The following is a 26,257-nucleotide window of genomic DNA, read 5'->3' as shown; positions in this document are numbered from 1 at the left end:
CACATGACTCCTGTATGTATCCTTACCTGTGTCAAATGTCTACCTTCTGTTTGTTATGAGACCTGAAAAACTGCAGTTTTTGTTGGGGGGGGGGGGGGGTGTGCTGTTGTCTGGAGCTCAGTGGGTGGAGTCGTGAAGTCAATAGACTCCCGCCCACCTCTACACTCCCCTCGTCAACATGCATTTTCTCCTGTGTATTTCTTACACTGAACTTCTGCTATGAACACTAACATCCAGTCAAAACCCAGAAAAGGCACCACAAGACTTCAGAAATAATGCTGTGGTGTGGAGCAGTCAATCCTAGGGAAGCTGGAGAAGAAAGGTGGAGGGGATCTGAAGTACACTCAATGTCTCACTCAGGCTTGTGCATGAGATATGTAAATCACCTGTCACTCACAGCAAGTGGGAGAAAGGGACTTATTTCTCTGTCAGATATCATATCACTGAAAAAAGATAAGAGGATTGCTCAGAGCTGGATTAACTCTTCATGGCAAGACTGGGCACAGATGACATGAAATCCTATATTGTACAAGGTGCTAGCCTTAATTTAAAAAAACTAAAATTTTGGTTTTACATCCACTAACACCCTTTCTCTCTCCTTTCCTCTTTTAGTTTGTTTAACCTTCTGACTTGCCTTAGCTACATAGCCCTCAGATGATCATTTCTTTAGGTGGAATGTTAGCTCACCAGATCAAAAATTTTGGAAGTGTTGAGACATAATGTATCTGGTAACCATATTTAGTATATGCCTCACTGCATTGTATGGTTGGGGTTTCTGGTATTGTGTTCAGGTTTCAAATAAAGTACAACTGATTTGAAAAAAAAAAAAGTTATCGGTAACTGGTATCGGCACTCGGTCTTAAACTGGAATTGGCACATCACTAAAATAAAACTAGGGGTAAAAATAGGAAGCGCCTTATGAGGAGTGTGCTTATTTGCGTTACGAATGTGGTTTAATAGTCCTGAAGGCTTAACATCACCCTTTATGAACATCATAAAAATTATGGTTAAAAACATCACAAAATAAAACAAACTGCTGCAAATTATGAAAAAAAAAGTAGACTATCTTGGCATTGCTTACCTCATTAGATCCACTGAATAAAGGCTCTCCAGTGTGCATTTCCACCAATATACACCCTAATGACCACATGTCTATCGCCAAGTCGTACGGCATTCCCAGCAGCACCTCAGGCGATCGGTAAAAACGACTCTGAATATACTGGTAGATCTTAAAAATAATAAGTTTGGGGATTAATGAAGTCATACAAATGATTAATACTTTTTTGCAATCTCTTTTCTTTCAGGGGTTTTAAAAAAATCTAGTGTAAAAAATAAGTCAAGGTTAAGACGTGGTAGTCCTCACTGTTTTAAGTGCTTCTTTAATAGATTTCTCAACACTTGCATGCAGACCAAGCTGTGCAGCAAAAGTTAGGGACTTTCATTAGTGGTCGGGACAAAGTACAACTCTGGTACCAGCATTTCCCAGCCTATCTTTTTGGCAGACTGCTTGGTTGGTAGCAGACGTGGAGAAAACTATAATGTGTCATTTGTCAAGCCACTTTTATATATTTATATTAGAGCTGCATGATTCTGCGATTCTGGCCAAATTGAGAATCACAATTTTTTTGGGCTTATAATAAAAAAGATCACGATTCTCGGGACGTAAAATCTTTAACATTATACGAAAAAAAAAGGGGGGGGGGGGGTTAACTTTACTAGTTAGTTTTTTTTTTTTGTTTTTTTTAAATTCATTAAAGCAATTTTGTAAAACAAAAAAAAAAAAATTGCATTTGAAAGACTGCTGTGCAAATACAGCGCAAGATAAAATATTGCGACAACCACCATTTTATTCTCTAGGGCGTCTAAGAAAAATGTTTGGGGGTTTTAAGTAATTTTCTAGTCAAAACAAAAGATTTTAACTTGAAACCAACAAAGTGTCAGAAAAGGGTTCAGCGTTTAAACTTTTTTTCACTTACACACAAAGTCTAGTCCATTAACAAATTGTTACAATGTATATACTTAAAGAGGGATTCCACCCAAAAAAAATATATTAAAAGCCAGCAGCTATAAATACTACAGCTGCTGACTTTTAATAAATGGACACTCACCTGTCCCGGGTTCCAGCGATGCCGGCAGCCAAGGTCGATCGATCGCTCGGCCCTCGGCTGCTGCCGCCACCATTCTAGGTGAGGGAATCAGGAAGTGAAGCGAATCGGCTTCACTTCCCGGTTCCCTACTTCGCATGCGCGAGTAGCGCAGCGCAATAGGAATTCTCCCGCTGTCACTGGGACCCGTGTGTGTCCCAGCAGACAGCGCGGCAGGACAAGAAATGGCGTAGACTCCCACGGGAGTCTATGCCCGGAAGTGGGTGTAAATACCTGTCTTTGACAGGCATCTCCACCCCCCTCCCCCCTGGACTTGTAATTCTGCAAAATAGCATATGCCTGTTTTAGGGAGTAGAAAGAAAACGTAACCAGGAGCAAATTCTCCACGGGGAGAAAAAATAAATAAAAAATGATGCCTGGTCTCACAATAAGGAAAAACAAGTTGAACAAAGCTGGGTATCCACAGGCTGGAAATGGTCTTGTTCAGCAGAAACTGGGTGGCCTTCAGTTAATGTGTACCAACAGAAGCTGGTTTAAAACAAGCACCTTTTGTGGAAGGGACATACTGGAAAATCAGCATCCAATGGCTGAGAGCACGGCTCTGTGAATTCTTGCAGGGGAAATAGAAAAGCAGGGAAGATCGCCACACCAACATCACTTATGTTGGTAGAGCGATCTGTTTTTTGTTTGTTTTTTCCAATGAAACCGCTGGTTGAACAAAAAAAATTATAAAAAAAAGATCAATGTGTACCCAACTTAAGGGACATGCTGATGGGAGAACAGCCAGACACTCGGAAGCTGCTCAGATGCACTCGTAACACTCAAAAACTGAGTATTTCCGAGTGGCTCTGAGTGCATCCGAGCATCACCGGCGCCTCCGCACCTCTGGCCAAATGCGGTACAAATGCTCACAAACCTAGTCAGGATCAAAAAAAAAAAAAAAAAAAAACTGGCTGGTAGTCCCTGGCTGGAGTTGTGTTTTAATTAAATTGCTTTTAAAAAAAATGGATGTAGGTATCAGAATTCTGCAAGGCCACTCTGCATACCGATCTGGCAAAGCTTGCCTAATAAGCAACCAGGCTGCAATTTCAAGCCCTACTTCCTTGGTGATGCAAACTGAGGCAGGAAAACTCAAAGCTGAAGGCAGATTAGTGAAATGCAGAGGTGCACCCATCCACAGATTACACTGTGGCATGAACCAATGGGATTACTTCTTTCACCAGCACCGGGAAGTTGAATTTTTATTAGGTGTACACAAACTGGCTCAAAAGACTTCCTTGCTTTCTCTTCCATCAGTGAGGAACGGTGTCAAATTGGAGCTCATTTGCTAGACTTCTGAAATCCTGCAGTCCCAACTTTCTTGCAACAACCAGGTAAGAGGAAGGAATGGCCGGGGATGCTTCCTTCTCCAGCAAGAAATGCAAAAAAATAAAAATAAAAAAATCCCAGAAAATCTAAAAATCACTGATATGCTTACATTTTTCAATACCAGGTATAATTTAGCAGAAATGGATCTGCTTCAACAAGTGTGAAGGCAAAGAGAAAAAAAACAAAAACAATCCCAAATCACCTCCCCCAAAAAAAAAAAAACCATGGCATAGCCTTTAACATGGTATCACCAAACCCATAGGGCAAACCGCAGATCCTAGGATGAACGTACCCTTTGCCCAAGTTGACAGGAGCTGCCAAAGTCCACAATCTTGATGGCACTGCGCTTTGGGTTACACAGGAGAATGTTTTCTGGTTTTAGGTCACAATGAATTATACTGAGCTCGGGAGTGGCCAAGAACAAGAGAGCCGTGCACAGCTGCTGAGCAAACTTGCGGGTCAGGTTCAGGGAAACGCCGCGGAAGTTTGTGTTTCTTAAAAGGTCGTACAAATTGTAGGACAGCAATTCAAACACCAGACAGAGATGGTTCCGAAACATAAAGTGCCGCTTTAAATGCACTGCAAGACAAAGAAAGGGAAAAAAAAAAAAAAAAACACCATTACAGCCTGTCCAGGAATTGCATTGACTGCATCTAACTAAGCAATTAAGTTTTAGCACAACAAAATATCACTGAAAATCTTCAAACATGAGGAGGCCCTGAGACCTCATCTTCTGTACGCCGACTGGGAACCAGAAAAGGAACAATGCAGCATGGTGTATAACCCCTCAGCCCCGGTTCACACTGAAGCAATGCAGGAAATGCACAAGAATCACTTCATTTCCCCCCCTCATCGCACAGAAATCGCATGTGATCTGCTGCGGGTGTCAAGTCGACACCCCCCCAAGCACAGGTTACAAAATGCAGTTTGCCAAAATCGTATCACACGGATGTCAACACCCATGCGATACCATTCCAGTGTAGTTTAACCGCTTGCCGACCACCGCACGTACATTTACATTGGCAGAAATGGCAAGGCTGCGCAAATGGGCATACCTGTACGTCCCTTTCAATTTATCGCCGCACCAGCATGCGTGCCCCCCCCCCCCACCGCATGCTCTGTAATCGCTCCCGCAGACTCGATGTCCGCCGGTCTCCCGGCGATTGTTTCACGGAGAGGCAGAACGGCAAGATGCCCATGCAAACAAGGCATTCCCCGTTCTGCCTTGTGACAGGACAGAGATCTACTGCTCCCTGTCACCGGGAGCAGTGATCGCTGTCATGTCACTTGTAGCCCATCCCCGCCACAGTTAGAATCACTAACTAGGACACACTTAACACCTTTATCGTCCCCTAGTGGTTAACCCCTGCCAGTGTCATTTACACAGTAAGCAGTGCATTTTTATAGCTCTGATTGCTGTATAAATGTCAATGGTCCCAAAATAGTGTCAAAAGTGTCTGATCTGTCCGCCATAATGTCGCAGCCGCAATAAAAATTGCAGATCGCCATCATGACGAATAAAAATAAAAATGCCATAAAACTAACCACAATTTTGTAGACACTAACTTTTGTGCAAACCTATATATATATATATATATATATATATATATATATATATATATATATATATATATATATAGAGATATTTTTTTTTTAGCAAAAATATGTAGAAGAATACATATCTGCCTAAACTGAGGGAAAAATTTGTTTTTTATATATATTTTTGGGAGATATTTATTATAGCAAAAAGTAAAAACCGCAAATGCAATCAAATACCACCAAAAGAAATCTCTATTTGTGGGCAAAAAAGGACCTCAATTTTGTTTGGGTACAACTGTGCAATTGTCAGTTAAAGCGACGCAGATTCGAATCGCAAAAAATGGCCTGGTCATTCAGCAGCCAAATCTTCCGGGGCTGAAGTTACATAGTTAGTAAGGTTAAATAAAGACACCAGTACATTCAGTTCAACCCGAGTGAGTGTCTACAATTGTCCCTATCCCTGTACATTGCACACTCACATCGGTCCCTACCCTCAAGGAGCCCACAGTGCAAGGTCCCCAATTCATATACTAGGGGCCAATTTTGGACAGAAGCCAATTAACCTACCTGCATGTCTTTGGATTGTGGGAGGAAACCGGAGTACCAGGAGGAAACCCACACAGGGAGAACATGCAAACTCCAAGCAGGTAGTGTCGTGGTTGGGATTTGAACCAGCAACCCTTTTTACTGCTAGGCGAGAGTGCTAACCACTACACCACTGTGCCGTGGTAAAGTGGTTAAGGGGGAAAAAAAAAATGAAAAAAAAGGTTCCTGCATTATTTTGGTGCGAATGCGGTCCGATTTGAGCCATACAAAAATGAACGGCTCAAATCTCATTGCACAGGCATCACATGTGATTTGCATGGGAATGTGGTGCAATTCCTGTGTGAACCTAGGCTAAGACAATCTCCCAAATTAAAATTAATCTCTAAGCAAAACCTATCTTGGTTTAGTTTTGAAAAAAAAAAAAAAAAAATAATGGTTAAAGAGGGTTAGACCTTCTACCCAAACTGTCAATAAAACTTGTAAACCCTTATTTACAGAACAAAGTACTAAAGAAAATACCAAAAAATTCAAGCGGTAGTAAACCCGCTGAATTTTTTATTTTTTTTTCATACCTGCAAGGGAAAAAGCATCATTAGCTCATTATGAAATACTTACCTTAGAACGAGGCCCCGACATCTCGAACGGCACACGCCGAGGGAGCTGACCTGTTCCCCCTCAGTGTGTGTTCCGAATATCGCGGCTCCGGCGCTGTGGGTGGCCAGAGCGACAATATCGTTACTCCTGCGCATACGCGCAGGAGATTTCTTTCCGGCAGGGTCCAGCGTCTGCTGGGCTTGCAGCCAAGAATCCTTTGTGCGCATGCGCTGCTGCAATCAGCGGCTTACTGCCAGGGGAATATCTCCTAAACCGTACAGGTTTAGATTTTTTTTTTTTTACCTACAGGAAAGACTTATTATAGGCTTACCTGTAAGTAAAAGTGAAAAAAAAAAAAAAAAAAAAAAAAAAAGTATACACCCGCTTTAAAGCTATTTTTTTATATGATAGGTGGATTCAAGGGGTCTCTAAGCTGCTTTGCCAAATCTGAAGGCAGCTAGAAACTCGGCCTGGTTCATTACTTACCAATATAATACTTCATTTCTGTGTCATGCTTGTTCATAAGCTCAAGAAGTCTCAGCTCTATTTGGGCCTGGTTCAAAAATGCTTTCTTGTTTTTGATGATTTTAATGGCTACCCATTCTTGATCATGGTGATCATACGCCTTCACCACCTAGAAGAGAATACAAGTAAAAAAACCTGTTAGAGGCTATGCAACATTCAGAGAAACATACAGAACAATGCTGCTTAAAAATTCAACCATTACAGCCATTGAATTATCAGTGTCATCAGGGGCTGTATAAGGCATTTACAACATAGGAAGAGCAATGTATACATGTTATTAGGAGGAGAAATCAAGTCAAACCAAGACTTAATTTCAGAGGTATAAAAAAGGGATGCTAGCGCGATGGTACTACCAGCAGTAGTAAGTGGCAAGCGTCCTATTACAGATAGGCGCTGCCCATGTCGCAGGCAAGATTAGTGCGTGCGTGGATTAGTGTGTGGTGATGACGTTTTTTGTAAGCGAAGGCACAAAAACCTACAGATATCTACAAAAGACTTCAAGCACAATACTGTGATGAGACGCTCAGCCGCAATAAGACAGGAAAATGGTGTAAACGTTTTTTCGAAGATGGCCGTACGTCTGTCAGTCCGGAGGTCAGCATTTCAGCACTGATGACGACGTGAAGCCGGCTATCCCAGGATGGTTCAGGCGTACTGATAAATTGTTCTATGCCAAAGCTTTCCGGCGTATTAAACTCTGGGATAAGTGTATAAATGTAGCAGGGGAGTATGTCGAAAAAACTGAATGCAGTTTCCACTCCTTGAAATTTGTTTTTATAATATAAACTCTGACTCGAATATAAAACCTTATAGTGATGACACCTGCTTTACACCGAGTTGACACAAGTAAGCCAGGCAGTCAAAGTGCTCGTTCGTAGGAAGAGGTGGGAGTTGTTGGTGCTTCTGTATGCCAAGAGAGAGGAGCCTTAGGGCCTGTGATGATGGGCTTTTGTTTGCATCAAAGCACATTTTTATACATGTTGATGGGAATGCAGAAAACGTTTCGAAAGTGTCAGGAGGAGGTCAATTGTGCCAGACGATGAACTCTGAAGGACCTCAAAAAAAAAAAAAAAAATAAGAGTGTCCCAAACTGATGCCGCTGATGCAAGACCAAAACCCGTTGAGACTCTCAGGCCTGGTTCATAAGGGAATACTATGGTGCACTCCCCATGCCAAGCCAATGCCAGCAGGCTCAAATGCACATTCTCTGCATCCGGGCATGTAACATTGGGAGCAGCTCTAAATTAGTTTTGTACATTTATTTTAAAGATTCTCTTCTGAGGTTACCGTTGGATATAGTTTTTTTTTTTTTTTTTAGAAAAACCATTTAAAATCAAAACTACATAAATATAGGCAAGTGTCCATAAAAAATGAAAAATTTCGGCCGACTTCCACTTTAAATTTGTTTTCATTTATGCATCATGTACAGCTTTCATTTAAAAAAAATACGCAAACATTTTTTTACGATTTTATGAGCTTGCAAACCATTCCTTAGACTGGTGAGGAGAGCAAGTCACTGGTACTGCCATCTTTTATGTAATAAAACAGGGCATATGCGCAGGGACAGCTGTGACTTCTGTTAGTCTGGATGGAGGGACACGACTGGACTGGATGGACCAAAAACAAAATCATTGGGTAGATAAAATGGTCTCCAGATATGGATTTTATTTGTGTATTTAGCTTTTGATCTATAGTTCATCTTTAGTGCTCATTCACCTGGGAATACATGTGCGAGGGGGACGTGTTTGCCTGCATGGAGATGCACGGTGTTCTTTGCAAGTAGTCCCATTCGTGTCAATAGGGACGCAGTGGCTGCATGGATAGTCACTGCTCCAAATAGTTTTTTTTTTTTTTATATATATAAAAAAAAAAAAAAAAAATTTGAATATATATATATATATATATATATATATATATATATATATATATATATATATATATATATATATATATATATATATATATATACACACACACACACACACACACACACAAAGTAGAGGAAAATCGCACTCTTCAACTAGTGCAATGCAATCTGGTCATCCCACTGACCAAATAAGAAAAAGTCAAGAGGATCGCTGCACTTAAAATTTCTATATTGAACCAAAGTTCAAGCAAACATTACATGATGTCTTCTGATGAAATATGGGAGGGCGCTACCCTTTGCCAACCATTTCCCCGCCTGTGATAAAAGGATGTATAAGAAAAGGATCTAATCTGAAGTTGATGGATTACTAATCACAAACGATCCCATGATGGTATTTAAGCCTTGTGTGCAACTTTGACATTAGATGTGCGTTTGAGCTGAAGAAGGGCGTAAGCCTGTGAGCTTGAAATGTAGAGTGTGTGTATATAATAATATATATATATATATATATATATATATATATATATATATATATATATATATATATATATATATAATTTTTTTATCTTACAACAGTTTAAAACATTTCAATGCGACTTCTCACATCATACCTGTCCAAACGATCCCTTCCCAATCAGTGAATCTATTTCATATCTGTCCATCCACTTTTCCCCATTTTTCACTATGTAATCGTAATTATCGTCATCAAATCCATCGTTGAACACTTTCCTTTCTTTCTTCGTGCTAGAGTCTTCAGGTGGCACTTGTTGGGCACGGCGCTTCTTCTTAGCATAATAAACCTGGCAATTTACAACATATAAAGTATTAAAAGTTAGCCATCTTCAGGGAAGCATTAAATTCAAGTGTTACATCAGTTGTAGGAGGTTAATCAACATGCACAACAAACAAATCCAGGAGTCACGCAGCCCTAGCTCAGAATTAAAGTTGGACGTGTGGGTGCCACTTAATTGCCACAGTACCATGCAGATCGGTGCAGTGCAATTTGCAAAAGTACTTGCACTACTTTTTACATGTTCCAGTGCGTTTTTTCAGCCTGTTCAAATGAATGGGCTGTCAAAAGCAGAACATGAGGGCCCACATGGAAATGTGCCCATTCCAGTGTAAACCGGCCTTAAAACCACACTCTCTCCGACCATGTCCTATAGCAGTGATGGCGAACCTTGGCACCCCAGATGTTTTGGAACTACATTTCCCATGATGCTCATGCACTCTGCAGTGTAGTTGAGCATCATGGGAAATGCAGCTCCAAAATATCTGGGGTGCCAAGGTTCACCATCACTGTCCTACAGACTTGAGCTGTGGGAGCATGCATTAACAGTAATTGAAAGCAATTCTTTTGATTTCGGTGGGAAAGGACAGGAAGGAAAGGTTTTTGACCACAAATAAATACAATTACAATAGTGCTAGGACTGACAGGGCCAGGCATAAATCACCTTTAGCCTAGGTCAGTGATGGCGAAGATATTTTGGAACTACATTTCCCATGATGCACCACTACACTGGAGAGTGCATGAGCATCATGGGCAATGTAGTTCCAAAACATCTGGGGTGCCAAGGTTCGCCATCACTGGCCTAGGTTCACATTGGTCTGACTTGTCAAATCGGTGGCTATTGCCAGGAATGGCACCTTCCGAATCAGTGCGGTGCCTCACTGATTCCCAAAAGTGTTTCCTGTACTACTTTTTGGCGACTTCAGGGGCGATTTGTATAGACATCTGTGCATGGAGCTGCACAGAGGTCAGTCAAATCCCCCCCCCCCCCCCCAAAGTCGGACTGCATTGCTGGGTTGAAATCGTGGAGCTCAGCTCAACTCGCATGATTCCTAACCTGCAACAATGTGAACCTAGGCTTAGATGTGCTGTAATCTTGGTCCAGCAAATAAACTTTTCGAGGCACTTTCCCAGGAATAACATGTGGTACACGAGTTGGGAAATGGCTGTTTTTATTAGAGCCTTATCACACAGGTGCTCTGCTAAATAGATTTCAAGATGGATTGCTGGCTACTAGATTGGGCTGACAGGCATTTAAAGTTGAATTTAACCAATCCTGCCTTCCTCTATTTGATTGCACCATCTGCAGAGATCAATTATTTAAACAGAACACAAATGGAAAGGGGAAAACAAAAAAACAGAAGTAATGTTTAACTTCCAACGTAGTACCAGTAAATTACCACCACCTAGATAGGAAAAGGGGGAATTATGCAAAACAAAAGAGCATGGAATGGATTAATTTTTCCTGACAACAATGTGCATCATCAGTGGCTCACAAAAAGGTAGATGGAAAAAACCTCAGACGTCACTAAACAAACATACAACAAATCTGCAAGCTTGATCACCCATGCCCAATGAATTCCAGGCACACATACATAATATATAAATAAAAAAAAAAAAATTATATATATATATATATATATATATATATATATATATATATATATATACATACATATATACATATATACATATATATACACACACATATATATGAGATTTGAAATCTTTTTGACCCCAGATCTCACATTAAAGAGGTCCTGTCATGCTTTTTTTTTCCTATTACAAGTGATGTTTACATTCCTTGTAATAGGAATAAACGTGAGCCAAAAATGTTTTTGTTTTTTTTGTAAAGGGACAGTGTAAAAAAAAAAAAAAAAGTCACGCCCGCATATGTAAACTGTGTGCAAACCACACATGTGGGTTATCGCCGCAATAATTCAAGCGAGAGGAATAATTTTAGCAAAAGACCTCTAACACAAAACTGGTAACCTGTAGAAATGTTTAAACGTCGTCAATGGAGATTAAGTGTCAAAGTTTGCGGCCATTCCACGAGCGAGCGAAATTTTGAAATGTCGGGTGTCAATTTACTCAGCGTAACAATATCTTCCACAATAAAAAAAATAAAAATACATTAAAAAAAAAAAAGGGGGGGGGAGAGGGGGCTAACTTTTTTTTCTTAATTTTATTCAAAAAAGTGCATTTTTTCCAAAAAAATTGTGTTCAAGACCACTGTGCAAATATGGTATAGCAAAGTATTGCAACGACTGCCATTTTATTCTGTAGGGCAGTAATGGAGAACCTTGGCACCCCAGATGTTTTGGAACTACATTTCCCATGATGCTCATGCATTGTGTAGTTGAGCATTACGGGAAATGTAGTTCCAAACCATCTGGGGTGCCAAGGTTCACCATCACTGCTTTAGGGTGTCAAAAAAACAAACAAAAAAAAATAAATAAAAAAAAATCACCAACACATTTGTGGGGTTCTAAATTTCCTAGCAAAAAAATAAAATAGATTTTAACTTGTAAACACCAAGTGTAAAAGACAGGTTTGGTCCTCAAGTTGTTAAAGAGAAAGAGTGCAGCAATACTCAGGTGCTTGTTACAAGTATGGTAAATGTATAGTTACTTTGGTCCAAGCTGAACCAACGAACAATGTAAAAAAAAAAAAAAAAAACACAATTGCCTGGAAATACTCCCAACAAACGCTCACTGACCACCACTTGCAACAGAGCAATAAAAGCTCATTAAAAAAGTGCTCATCAATTATACCTTACGGAAAACCTTAAACATTTCAGTATCTTTGCTAGTGCCCCAGTACACACCGCTATCAACCGTGGCCACCACCTGTTCGATCCATATTCCATCATTCAGGATGAGAGATTTGATACCTATGGGCAAACACGGAGGCCAACAAACACTCGAAGAATCAGGGTTTCCCCAGGCCAAAACTGCATTCTCAGTGAGCACACCCATTTGGTTCCTTTAACTGTAAATGCACATTTTACCTTTAAGAGCAGGGGGTCATTTACTAAAACTGGAGAGGGTAAAATCAGGTGCAGCTGTGCATAGAAACTAATCAGCTTCAATGTTTAAGGCCCGGTTCACATTGGTGCGACATATGCACCAACTTTGGGCGGTCATGTCGCATGACGTGTACAAATAAATAGATCCCTATGAGAGCCGTCTTAACCTGTGCGACTTTAGAAAAAGTTCCTGCACTACTTTGGTCCGTTTTCAGCCCATTCAATATCATTTAAGTCGGATCCTCCCTTGTTCCAACCATCCAACATTGCGATTACAGCAGCAAGAAAAAGAAATTCATTTCACACTGGGATTGTTTTGATTGGTCAAAGAACAGGACGGACTATCTCAAAGTCGGAGTAAAATCGTATCCCTTTCATTCAATTTGGATGGAAGTCGCAGGGTGGTCGCGTCAAACCAGTGTGAACCCGCCCTAGCTTTCCAGGGTTAATTGAACAAGCTAAAGTTAGAAGCCGATTGGCTACCATGCACAGCTGCACCAGTTTTAGGCTGGATTCACACCTATGCAGTTTTAGTGCTTTTTGCACTACAGAACGTGTTCCATAAGAAACCATGATAAATTAATTGTAGTGCAAATCTGCAAAATGCACCCCCCCCCCCCCCACCATGCAACTCTGCATACAGTCGAAACTCCAAACTTGCAAAAATGGGGGGGGGGAAGCAGTAATGCACAATGCAGGACTATTAACCAGAAGGCACAGCATGGGTATTTTAAGAACCAGAAGTCTCCCTTCATTTAAAATGAACCAAACATGAGAGGAAACCATACATGACGACATTTGTCAGTGTGAACACCCAGTCTAAACTTCTAGGAACTCTGGTCTGCTTCACCAGCACGTGGATCTTGAGGCGCAGGTGAATTCATAGAAATGTGGGGCAGATTTACAAGACGGAGAAATCAATGTAGGTGGGTACAAGCAAAAGAACCACAGGAGGGGACCGTTATAAGCCAGATCCACCTACCTTCATTTTGTAACAAATCAAACGAACTTACCTCATTAATGTGCTTGTAAGTCTTTATCAAGTCCACTGAAAGCTTCCGTAGAGGTGCAGCTGCTGAATCTCGGAAGGTTAATGGAATCCGCCGTTGTAAAATTGTCATGTCTGGCAGGACCTGAGAAAGACAGACAACAGTGAACAGATTTCACAATAACTGAAGAAAGAGTCTACATTTAGAGCCGGTTCACACAGCGGGCGATGCGAGACGACACGACTCGCCTCGCTCTCGCAAGTCGCCCCCGTTCTGTACAATGGAACCGTTCTGAGAGGAGCGACTCGAGTCGCTCCGACTCAGAAAAAAGGTTCCTGTACTACTTTTGGGCGACCTCGGGGCGACTTGCATTGACTTCTATACAGAAGTCATCTGTAAGTTGCCGATGAGGTCGCGGCAGGTCGCGGCGAGGCAAGTCGGAGTCGCCTCGCCTGCAGTGTGAACCGGCCCTTACTGCACAAATAAAACAAAACAAACAAAAAAAAACCACATGACAATGATGGTGGGGGCAGTAAACAGTTAATTAACCACTTCCCGACCGCAGCACACAGATATAGGTTGGCAGAATGGCACAGGTGGCCAATATGGCGTACGCACCTTTGTCCGTGCGGCATAGCGGGCAGGCGCTGCCGGAGCATGTGCATGGGTCCGGTGAACTTGATGGCCCGCGATCGCCAAGGCATAAACAAGGCATTTCCCTTCCCTACCAGTGACATGTATACTATCAGTGGCTATTTTAAGCTCTGATTGCTGTTTAAATGTCAATGGTTTCAAAAAAGTATCAAAGTGTCTGATCTGTCCACTGCAATGTCGCAGTAAGGATACATTTATAAAAAAAAAAAAAAAAAAAAAAAAAAAATCAACCCACTATCTTGTAGATGCTTTAACTTTTGCGCAAACCAATCAATGTACGCTTATTGCAATTTTTCTTTACCAAAAATACGTAGAATACCGTATTTTTTCGCTCCATAAGACGCACCTGACCATAAGACGCACATAGGTTTCAGAGGTTGAAAACAAGAAAAAAAAAAAAAATATTCTGAACCAAATGGTGTACTAAAATATTTTCCAGTGCCCATGAAATGCAGAGTGACCATTACCATAGAAAGTATGGGCAGGGTATTGAGGGATGGCTGTGACTGCACTTGTCACAGAGCAACGCTGTGGCCACTACAGATGCAGCCCACAGCACTGATGCCATCCGATCTCTCCCCTCCACTGCACAGATCTGCACACAGAGGGGAGAGGGGAACCGGCGTCATCATGACGCCGGTTTGTTTACAAGTGATCGCTCCGTCATTTTGCGCTATAAATAAAAAAAGACTGACTTTTGTTTAAATGCATTTTTGTTTCGGCTATAAAATTTTGCAAGTTAGTACTTATTCTTCATAAGTTTTGGCCAAAAATTATACTCCTACATTTCTTTGGTAAAAATAACCCAAATCAAAATGTATATTGTTCAGTTTTTTTTTTTTACAAAATTTTCATACTTTTTTCATATATAGAGCAACAAACTAAAAACCCAGTGGTGATTAAATACCACCAAAAGAAAGCTCTATTTGTGTGCAAAAAAAAAAAAAAGACAAAAATTTCATATGGGCGCAGTGTTGCATGACTGTCATTCAAAATGTGCGAGCACTGAAAGTTGAAAATTGGTCTGGTTAGGAAGGGGGTATAAGCGCCCAGTGGGCAAGTGGTTAAAGCAGGGAATGCAATTAACCGGTTCCCGACCAGCGCACGACGATGTACGTCGGCAGAATGGCACGGGCAGGCATGTTGGCGTACAGGTACGTCCAATCTTCAATGCCGTCCTGCCATCTGCACTGGTCGGGACCCCCACGAGTCCGGTCGCGGGACCCGCGGACTCGATCGCCGCGGGCATACCCGCGATCGTCTCACGGGATGGCTGAATGGAGGAAATGCCGTGTAAACAGCATTTCTCCATTCTGCCTAGCAACTAGTGACGCTGATCTCTGCTCCAGAGGCTGTGATTGGAGCAGAGATCAGTGTTCACTAAATGAAAGCCCAACCCCCCCACAGTTAGTAACACACCCCTAGGAACACTTAACCCCTACACTGCCACTGGCTGGTTAACCCTTTCACTGCCAGTGTCATTTACACAGGAATCACTGCATTTATATAGCAGCGATTGCTGTATAAATGACAATGGTCCCAAAAATGTGTCAAAAATGTTCGATGGATCCCCCACAATGTCGCAGTCACAATAAAAATCGCTGATCGCCACCATCACTAGTAAAAAAATAAAAAAAATAAAAAATTAATAAAAATGCTATAAAAACTATCCTTATTTTGTAAACGCTATAACTTTTGCGCAAACCAATCAATAATCGCTTATTGCGATTTTTTTTAACAAAAATATGTAGAATACGTATCGGCCTAAACTGAGGGAAAAAATGTTTTTATATATATTTTTGGGGATATTCATTATAACAAAAAGTAAAAAATAATGCGTTTTTTTCAAAATTGTCGCTCTATTTTTGTTTATAGCGCAAAAAATTAAAACCGCAGAGGTGATCAAATACCACCAAAAGAAAGCTCTATTTGTGGGGGAAAAAAAACGTCAATTTTGTTTGGGAGCCACGTCGCACGACCGCGCAATTGTCACTTAAAGTGACGCAGTGCCGAATCGCAAAAAGTGGTCTGGTCTTTGACCAGCAAAATGGTCCGGTCTGTAAGTGGTTAAAGTAAAACATAAAAAATAAACTTTAGAATCACTTCTAAAGTTAACAGTAAGCCTTTCTAGTGATGCCATCCTCCTCCAAGACCAGTTTATTGAGCGTTTGAAAGTTTAGACCATTCAATGCCCTACTTTTTAAATGCTGCCTCCCCAGTGCTCCCCATTGCCCTGCACACATTTTAGCAGTAATTGGTAAGTAATTTTTTTTTTTTTTAGGTGGCCAAATAACCGCAAAGCTCTGGGTACGCTGTGTAAACAAGCGGCTGGTAGGAGGGAACTCTGTACTCTGTAAACAATGCTCAGAGCATTGGAAGCCAGCAGGTGGTGATGTCACCGCTCCGTGATTCAGATTTCCTTGTTGGACTTCATTACAGACTATGCAGCGCATTTTTAAGGAAGTGAATGCAAAGAAAAATGTGAAGTTATTTACTTTGCAACTACATATAAAATGTTTGCAGGTCATCGAAGAACACTGGAGAGGCAGAATTTAAATGGTGTGTTATTGTTCAGCCTTAACATCTACTTTAACTGCTATTAAAAAAAAGGAGCAAAAGAACTATTACAGGCCAATGAGAGAAGAAAGTGGCAGCGATCTTATTGGTGTTGTCTTTCTACATTTAGTGATTCCCTAATTTGATTGTCAAGTCCTACCCAGTACACTGCCAACATCCACACACAGCACAATCTTTTCCATAATCTCCACTAAAACATGCGCAACCCTAGAAACCCCATCGTCTTGCTCCAAGTGCCATCTGAGTCTTGTGTAATCAAAACACAAGGCTATTCCGCGAATGTCATATGCCCTTGGCACCTCACTTTAGCAAATGCTGATCTAAATCAACATCTGTATTGCAGCACTGAGACACTGACATTCCTAGGCGATTGATCGTTCCGTCTCTGGCTAGAAGTGTACACAAATAAGGCCTGGTTCTAATTATCGCAGGTCTGGCGAGCTACATTAATGGGCTGCTGTGACTGTTTTATGCAGGAAAAAGGTTCCTGCATCATTCACAAAATGCAGCGGTTGTAAAAACCGCATAGCGCTTTTGCACCCGCAAACAAGCTTTTTTTTTTGTTTTTGTTTTTAGGGGTGCCATTAAAAACTACTGGCAGCCACGTGAGTTTTTAAACAGCATCGCGTTTTGGCTGCAGGAACAGGTGCGATTTTCCTTAGCGAGAGATATCACCGCTCCAGGTAGGTCAAGCAACAGTAGAAAACCACCTCATCGAGCTTGGAAGTCCAGGTGCCAGTGTTCTGCCATATAGTGTCCGGCTATCAGATAGTGTCCACTCCGTAACTGCGCAGGCGCAGCACGGAGCAGAAGGAGAAATCTCCGATGATGAAGGGTGCCTGCGCCGTGATTCAAGGTGCTAGCCCCACCATCCAAGTAGACATAGGGCTGCAGATATTAGAAGGCCGCTCGCCACGCTTTGGGCTCGGCTCTTTTTATTCTAACGCTATGTCCACTTGGATGGTGGGGCAAGAACCTGGACTCAGGGCGCAGGCGGCGTTCATCTTCGGCTATTTTCGGAATCTGTGTGTCCTGTGTACTGCGCCGTACACAGCGGACACTATATGATGGGGGACACTATGTGACAGTACACCAGCAATGCATACAGCAATCAAAAAACAGGAAGATCTTGGCAGATCTTTTTTGGGCAGATCTTTTTTTTGCCTTTTATTCAAAAATTCTTGTGAACATAAAGACAAGCCACAGCAGGAACAGACTGGAGCCAACGCGTTTCATATCGGTCATATGGGTGGCCCAGAGAATAAAAGCTCACCCACCACCTCTGGAGCTGAGGTTTCGTCGTGGCCGGACTAGCACGGAGCTGCAACCTGCACACGCTTGAAGGCCGGACTGGGGAGACTACAAGGATAAGGGTATCCAGCCTGAAACCCAGCCGGCTGTTGATAGATCACAGGAACAATCATCTTGGGCAAAAAAAAAAAAAAAAGTCAAGCTTCTGCAGGGAAAAAAAAAAAAAAGCACGGACCGCTGGGCCCGCAGGGTTCCTAGGTCCTTCTCCTTCACTAGGCACAATAAAACTGATGACCGCATGGCAGGCTAGAGGGTTGTTACCCAAGGGCCCGCCCCCTGGGCAGAACGGGAAAGTTCTGAGTGTTACATAACAAGTAATGCCTAGTATTCTCCTAGTGGTGGGCATAACAACCCAATGAGAGAAAAAAAAAAACGTTTGACATTTGAAACAAAAACATTTGAGTGCGGCTGACCAGATCTTCCTGTTTTTGATTGCGATTTTCTTTACCTTGCGATATAGTGTGAGCCAGGCCTAAATCAGCTGACTTTGCACCTCATAATGCTGAACGCCGCACAGACCTAAACTCTGTTTTCCTGGTGCACTACAGCAGTGGTTCCCAACCTCAGTCCTCAATTAGCCCCACAACGGTCTATGTTTTCAGGTTTTCCTTTACTTTTGCACAGCTGCTTTAAATCAATATCAATGACATGGTATTGATAAGAGCTATTTTATCTAAGTGAAGTTCCCACAACATGGCCCGTTAGAGGTACTTGAGGACTGAGGTCGAGAACCAATGCTGTAGTGCACCAGGAAAACAGTTCAGGTCTGTGCGGCGTTCAGCATTATGAGGCGAAATGCATCCACTACAGAACATGGGTTTTAAAGTGGTCGTAAACCCTTACAGACCACTTTTTGCTACAGGTACGCCTATAAGACGACTTACCAGTAGCTACCCAGGATATCTCCTAAACCTACATGGTTTAGGAGATATCCCCTGTATTTGTCATTCGTCATCGGCACATGCGCACTGAAGCAATGGCACGTACGCGCGCTTTGCTTCAGTGAGTGTGCCGTTACCAGCGGCTCCTGCGTGGGAGTGACGTCGTCGCAAGCTCCGGCCAATCACAGTGCCGGAGCCCACAATACCCGGAAGTAACTACCGGGAGCAATGTCTCCGGTGGGTGCTGTGCACGGGCACCACAGCAAAGGCTTCGATCTCAGGTGAGTATTACATAATGAGCTAGCATGCTATGCATACTAGCACATTATGCCTTTGTCTTCCAGGTGTTAAAAAATATATAAAAATAAATGTTTTTTCCAAAGTGGGTTTACAACCACTTTATCATGCCATGATAGCAATGCTTTGCTTTGTGCCTGCAGCAAAAAACTATCCACCCTGTTACCATCAGCAAGTCCAACGCAGCCCTTTCAAGTGAATGGGGAAGCGCTGCAAACGCCCAGCAAGCACATGCAAAACAGGCAGTGAGAAGATCACCAACATCAACACTGAAAAGCCAGACTGCTCTTCAGAGGAGGGTTTTGATGCATGCTATGGGGAGCATAAAGTTTACAAAATTATTAGCTTGTGTGCAAGGCCCCCTTACATATACTTTTAAGATCTTTATTATAAAAAACATACAAGGAAAAAGCATTGCAAGGTACGTGAGGTTTACCTGCTGATGATCAGCCATTGATGATTGGAGGCCGGAGAAAGGAGCGTGGCTGTGCTGGCTCGACATGCTTGCCTCAGTGGGGACAAAGGCAAAAGGGGCAGCCAGACACACAGAGGAGGAGGACTTGCATCCTGTGCTGCTGCCACCTGAAAAAAGAGATAAGAGATTAGTGCCCGATCAAGAAATTCTGGTTACACCAAGTGGAAAATGACATGTGAGCAATATAAATATATCACGTAAACTTAAATTCTTTATGGGAGAGGAATGTAGGTGAATTATGTCCAAGACTATGAAAATGACTCCATTATTAGCCTATAAATAGATTTAACGAGCAATTAAAATGCATCTTCTGCATATCTCAGTTTACAGATTTTCCAGAGTAGGTTTTCCCTAAATGTAATTGTACCCAAATCCCAATATCAAGACCAATAATGTTGCTATACGTGCTGATCCAGGAATGTCGCCCATACATGCTGATCATCACTCAGTTCTCAGATCTGCTATGAGCACAGCGTGGCGACTGTCAAGTCGTTTACCCCTTTCTGCTGACCCCTCCAGTGCTCACTGGAGCACAGGGCCGTGGAGGGGCAGGAGCGGCTTGGCTCAAGCTTTCAGCGGCACATCAAGACGCTGAGCGCCAGTTAGCAGTCAGGCATCTGGGCGGATTCCTACATAATTGTCCCTGCAAAGCCCGGGCCAGCTCTATGACGTCAGCTGACTTTTGCCTGCTATCGGCTGAAACTGGGTCACAGGAGTGCAGAACTAAGTGCACCCCTATGACCCATAGGAGAAGTATGGCCAGAAGAGACACTGTGCACAAGCTGAGAAAATATTATATGTGTGTATTATATATACACACAGAGAGAGCGAGAGCTGTAATATATATATATATATATATATATATATATATATATATATATATATATATATATATATATATATATAGGAAGACGGACACCATACCTCCCCTCCCACCCAGGGGTAAATCCAAGACTTAAAGCGGGAGTCCGCCGGGAGTTCCGTCTTTTTTTTTTTTTAAAGCCAGCAGCTACAAATACTGCATCTGCTGACTTTTAAAATAGTGACACTTACCCGCCCAGCGCGCCCGTGATGTCGGCACCCGAAGCCGATCTCTCGATCGTCTCTCGGGTGCTGCCGCCGCCATCTTGGGTATGGGAACCAGGAAGTGGAGCCTTTCGGCTTCATTTCCCGGTTCCCTACTGAGCATGCGCGAGTCGCGCTGCGCAATAAGGACGGTCCCCGCTGTCTCTGGGATCCGTGTGTTTCCCAGCAGGCAGCGGGGGACTTGCGGAAAGAGGCGTAGATTCTGCGGAAAGGGGCATAGCTTCTGCAGAATCTACGCCGGAAGTGGGTAGAGATACCTGTACTGTACAGGTACCTGCACCCCCCTCCCCCCTGAAAGGTGCCAATTGTGGCGCCGGAGGGGGGGGGGGGGATTCCAATGAGTGGAAGGTCCACTTTAGGGTGGATCTCCGCTTTAAGGAGGAGCCAAGATAACAAGTTTGTAGTGGAAAATGCAATACTGGTTTAAAACAAAAAGTCAGATCAAACATGCACAAAGTATATCTATCACAAGTATATCTATGACAAGTATAACTATGACAAGATATACTGGATTTAGGAGTTTTTTTTATTTTTTTTTTTTTTTTTTTTTAGGTGGATGGAGCATTGATCCAATGCTGCATCTGTCCTCCGCTGGCTCTAAGACTGAGAACTGAGCGATCAAACACCGCTGCTTTGCTCAGGTCTCAGAGAGCTGGTGACTGTCAATCACCACTGACTGCTCTGCAACCCCCCCCACGACTCTCACTGGAGCACTGGGCTGTGGAGGAGGTGGAAGCTGAGGCTGCACCAGCTGTCTGTCCAGGTTCCTGGGTGGATCCTGACCACCGACCATATGTTCGCAAATCTTGCTGGACAGGTTCTGCGACTTCAGCCCGCTGTCTACTGAAAATGGGTAGGAGTGTAGAACGAGCTGCCCTCCTGTGACCCACATGAGACGTACAGCCAAACAAGCTTCGGCTGTACTTCTCCTTTAAGATAAATTGCACTGAAATATACAGGTCACCTTTTCCTGAAAACACTAGTAGACCAGAAGGGGGAGGAGAGGTAGGTAGATCATTGTCTTTAATAGACTTAAAGTGGTTGTAAAGTCTCAAGGGTCTTCCCCCTTAATATATTCTATGCATTAAAGGAAAATACCTTCTGTGCTGCAGCTGCCGCCCTTTTTCTTACCTAGAGCGGCACAATTCTGGCTAAAATGAGAACCACAATTTTTTTTTTGCTTAGAAGATGACGATTCTCGCCAAGGTAACATCTTTTAAACAAATTGGACTAACTTTACTATTTTATTTTGGTATATGTGGTATATGAGCCATGAAATGTGTCTTTTAGTGTATTAGATAAATCTGATGCTCACCACTCTGACCTATCCTTTACCAAATGTAAGTAATATTTACTCTATTTTTCCAGAACACCGCATACAACAAGCTGCAAACGCCAACTTACTACACCATAAAAGGATACCCTGCTGCTTTTTTTTTTTTTTTTTTTTTTTTTTAGGCCTTTCCTAAGCCTTTATGCGGCCAATGGGGCACTATTCCTGCCAATGATATGAAGCAATATTCTTCCCACCGACACCAACAGAGCACAATTACTCTCACCAATACCAATGATGGGGCACCACCCTACAGACACTTCTAGATGCTTGGCAGGCATTACACCAGATCAAACATGCATTAGGAGTTTCTGACCGAGAGCAACAAAGCAGACAGGCAGCCAACACTTTAACAAGGTCAACAACTTGCTTAAAAGAATGACATATACACAACCTAAAATAAAAATCACAGGCAGCGAGACACGTACCCATCTTTATACATCCTAGATCATGGGTGCCCAACCTGTGGCCCTCTAGCTGTTGTGGAACTACAAGTCCGATGAGGCTTTGCAAGGCTGACAGTTACAAGCATGACACCCCAAAGGCAGAGGCATGATGGGACTTGTAGTTCAGCAACAGCTGGAGGGCCACAGGTTGAACACCCATGATCTAGACCAGCCATTCTCAACCAGGGCTCAGTGGAACCCTGGGGTTCCTCCAGAGGTTGCTTTGAGCTGTGGCTAATGAACCACCTATTTGACAATGCCTACAGAGTTTAAGGTTCAGCATCACTTAGCAAAGCCAGCAGTAGGACACCAAATATCTTTTTCGCTGTCTTTAAGAGTGGCATTCTGAACAGCACTTTAAAGGGGGACATTCTTCCTATTGACCACCAATATAAGGAGCATTGTTCCTATTGAACCCTGATGAATTGGTTTTAGTAAGGGTTCCTCAAGACATGAATATTTCTGGGGTTCCTCTAGGTCAGTGACGGCGAACCTTGGCACCCCAGATGTTTTGGAACTACATTTCCCATGAGAATCAAAATGTGGCTAGAGATCCATTTCCAAAAAAATCTGTATGCATAAAGGTACCGACATCCCATTTCATTTGAAAAATAGTAGAGTACTGGATAGGGGATTTTAAAAAGGTACACGTTTCAGATATTCCATACTTAAAATACTGCGTCCAAAAACTTCTACATGTTTCGCCAAAAACGGCTTCATCAGGAAAAATGGACGAACATTTCCCATGAGATGCAACTACACTGCAGAGTGCATGAGCAACATAGGAAATGTAGTTCCAAAACATACAGCAGCAGACTGAACCTAGCCCAGCGTTTCTCAATTCCAGTCCTCATGGCCCACTAACAGGTCATGTTTTCAGGATTTCTCTCAGATGAAACAGCTGGGGTAATTACTAAGGCAGTAAAACTGATCAAATCACCTGTGCAAAATAATGGAAAGCCTGAAAACATGACCTGTTAGTGGGCCATGAGGACTGGAATTGAGAAACACTGACCTAGCCCATGTGTAGAAGCAGCTGTAATTTGTGGCCCACCTGACCCATGGGATTAGGCCAGTACTGAATATACAAAACAGATATGGGTATACAAGCTGAGGACTCATTGCAATGTAATAATCCAGTCTCTTGGTGTTTAGCTAAACTTTGCAGGGGACACCAACAGCCTGGAATGTCAGAGAGGGGAGGAGAGCGCCACAGCAAGGAATGCAGTAATACAACCTCTTCCTCAGAGGAGCTTCAACCTACCCCCAAAAAATTGGGCCGAACTTCCAGCTAAGTTTGCTGCGGCAAAACCCCCCCCCAAAAAAAAGTGGCAAACGTGGCATTGGAGAGTGCAAACAAGCGAAGCTTCTGCTTTTGGGGTGTTAATGATTGCAGTGCAAGGAGACATTTACTCCATATTTGTTTTAAGACGCAATGGGCATCCTTGTTCAACTCAAAGATAAGGCAACTTGCATTATAGCCTATTCGTTCAGCTCACAGCAAAGCGCTGCAGTGGTATGTGCAGGGGAGGAAATAATAAAATTGAGATGAGAATATTAGTAGATTATATACACACACATTTTACAGAGCTTTTATATATCTATCTCTCTACACACACATTAAGAGATATATATATATATATATATATAGAGATATATATATATATATATATATATATATATATATATATATATATATATATATATATATATAGAGAGAGAGAGAGAGAGAGAGAGAGAGAGAGAGAGAGAGAGAGAGAGAGAGAGAGAGAGAGAGAGAATATATATATATCTCTCTCTCAAGTTGTACTTTTCTAATGCAGCATGTTGTGATGCACTACACTGCAATGCTTAACCCTGCAATAACATTTTCATTTCAATAAAGTTGGCAAAAAACAAATACACACACACACACATACAGCAATGCACAACACATCGCACCCCCCATTTTCACAGTGCACACCACCATCTGAGCAGTTCATATGTGCTGCTGGTGAGACTGGACACAAGGAAGGACTGTACCACCATAGGGCCCCAACTAACATCACACATATTTTCATCTCATCCAATTTTCAAAACCTATGTATCAAAATGTCTCAATCTTCCCAAAATTGAGTTGATCCTATACCCCAAGTGTATCGCGTAAAGCAAACAGAGAATACCCAATGTGTAAGTGAACACATTTGCATGTAGCGTCAATGCGGCTCGGTGTACAGGGACCCAGCCTGATCGTTGGCAACCTGCTAGACAATGCATCTACTGGTTACCAAGCAACAGAATAGAAGAAGAAAAAAAAAAAGCAAAAAAAAAAAAAGATTTAAACATAAAGGCACACAAAAAAAATGCTTCCAAATCTCCCAGAATAAGGACAATTAAGCACAGATAAACAAGATTGAGAAAGCATTTATTGTGCAAAACCCCAGAACACCGGGGGGGGTAACATCCCTGTTTGGGGACGGGGATAGGCATGCACAGCTCTGTTCTGTTTTACTTGAGCTTCAGATGTTTTTTTTTTCCTCCCGACACAAAAACAAGCAATTTCCAGCGATGCAAACTTCCCCGTCTTACATAACACACTCAGCTAACAGCAATGTATGCCTTTCCACTAGGGACCTACAAGACATGCTGGTTTCCAGTCCGAAAGTAGTTCTAATTTTCCTCTTCTAATTGGTTCAACTAGCTTTACAGGTATCCAATGAAGGACTAGTATCTATGGGCAGGGTTGGTCTATAAAAAAAAAAAAAAAAAGAAGAAAGTCAGCTGTGCTGTCTCAGCAGCAGCAGTACCCATAATACCACTATGCACACAGCTGACTACACACAGCTGCCAGCAGCCGGTTCTCGGTTGGCAAGGAAACCGGAGAACTCCTCCCTGTAGGAGACGGCAAAGGAAGAATCTGCAGCAGCAAAAAAAAAAAAAAAACCTCCTGGATACCGAGGCTGCATGTTAAAATGTTTACATCCTGTGATCTGTGCATGCGAAGACTCCGCTTTGTCTAAGCAGAAAGTAGTGACGTAAAATAACTGCAGCGTGAGATGAATCGATACAGCAATGTTGTTCCTGATCAGGCCGTTCAAAAAGATCGCTTTCTAAATCAACACTACACGTTCAGCTGGAGGGAAGACCCCAAAATGGTGAACTCTGGTAACCCACCCGCATCGCAAAAAATGCCTTTCATCTCGTTATTTTTACCTCCAAAGCTGGCCACACACACACACAAAAACACACACACACACACACAAAAACACACAGAGGAATTTCCCCTGCCAGCTATTATATTCAGTAGGGTGGCACTGATACTAGTATGGGAATCAATGCCGATACCGAGTATTTGCACAAGTATCGGTACTCGTGCAAATGCACCAATACCTAAAACCGATACGTTCAGGCTCGGTTCTTTGAGCTGTCAGTGGGTCTCCCCTGTGTTAAAGAAGTCCAGTAATTGGAGCTGTCCAAAAAAAAAAAAAGCAGCCGGCAATGTTTATTAACAACATTGCTCAGCCCCAAAACACTAAAATGAAACATTGTTTCTTTTTGTACATTTCTATTTCTTCACCTGTAGATTAAAGGCCCTTGTCACACTGGAGAGGTGTGCGCACCAGCGGTAAAACGCTATTTTTAGCGATGATACTCCTTAAAAGACTAAGGCTTCCTGTAGACGGGACGTTTTAAAACTTCTCCTGAACGAATTAACTTGGCAGATAGTAACCGACATTTAAAATCGTCCGATTTGCCCCGTTTGCATGCCGTGTTTGCATTTAGAAGCGTGTACATGAAGCCTAATTCCCGTTTTACTAGGACTGTAGTTGGTTTGGACCAAGCTGGCCCAAACAAACTATTTAAAGT

General features: G+C 42.4%; 1 protein-coding gene across 3 annotated transcripts in view; it reads right to left on the bottom strand.

Moving 5' to 3' along the window:
* LOC143933557 (dual specificity tyrosine-phosphorylation-regulated kinase 1B-like) overlaps positions 1 to 26,257 on the bottom strand; it is a 100,692-nt gene that overhangs the window by 17,981 nt on the left and 56,454 nt on the right. For all 3 annotated transcript variants that reach the window (XM_077456492.1, XM_077456491.1, XM_077456493.1), the window contains exons 2-7: positions 19,508 to 19,653; positions 13,376 to 13,495; positions 9,156 to 9,344; positions 6,639 to 6,786; positions 3,766 to 4,052; positions 1,082 to 1,228 (exon numbers count right to left, since the gene is read on the bottom strand). In XM_077456492.1, the coding sequence (XP_077312618.1) occupies positions 1,082 to 1,228; positions 3,766 to 4,052; positions 6,639 to 6,786; positions 9,156 to 9,344; positions 13,376 to 13,495; positions 19,508 to 19,653 (1,037 nt within the window). The remainder of the gene's footprint in view (positions 1 to 1,081; positions 1,229 to 3,765; positions 4,053 to 6,638; positions 6,787 to 9,155; positions 9,345 to 13,375; positions 13,496 to 19,507; positions 19,654 to 26,257) is intronic.

The sequence above is a fragment of the Lithobates pipiens genome, unplaced genomic scaffold (genome assembly GCF_037356315.1).
Source record: "Lithobates pipiens isolate NorthernLeopardFrog02 unplaced genomic scaffold, aLitPip1_a1.2 Scaffold_27, whole genome shotgun sequence".
In the NCBI taxonomy this organism is placed as follows: Eukaryota; Metazoa; Chordata; class Amphibia; order Anura; family Ranidae; genus Lithobates; species Lithobates pipiens.
Note: the sequence above shows the minus strand (reverse complement) of the source record. Positions and strands in the feature narration are given on the sequence as shown.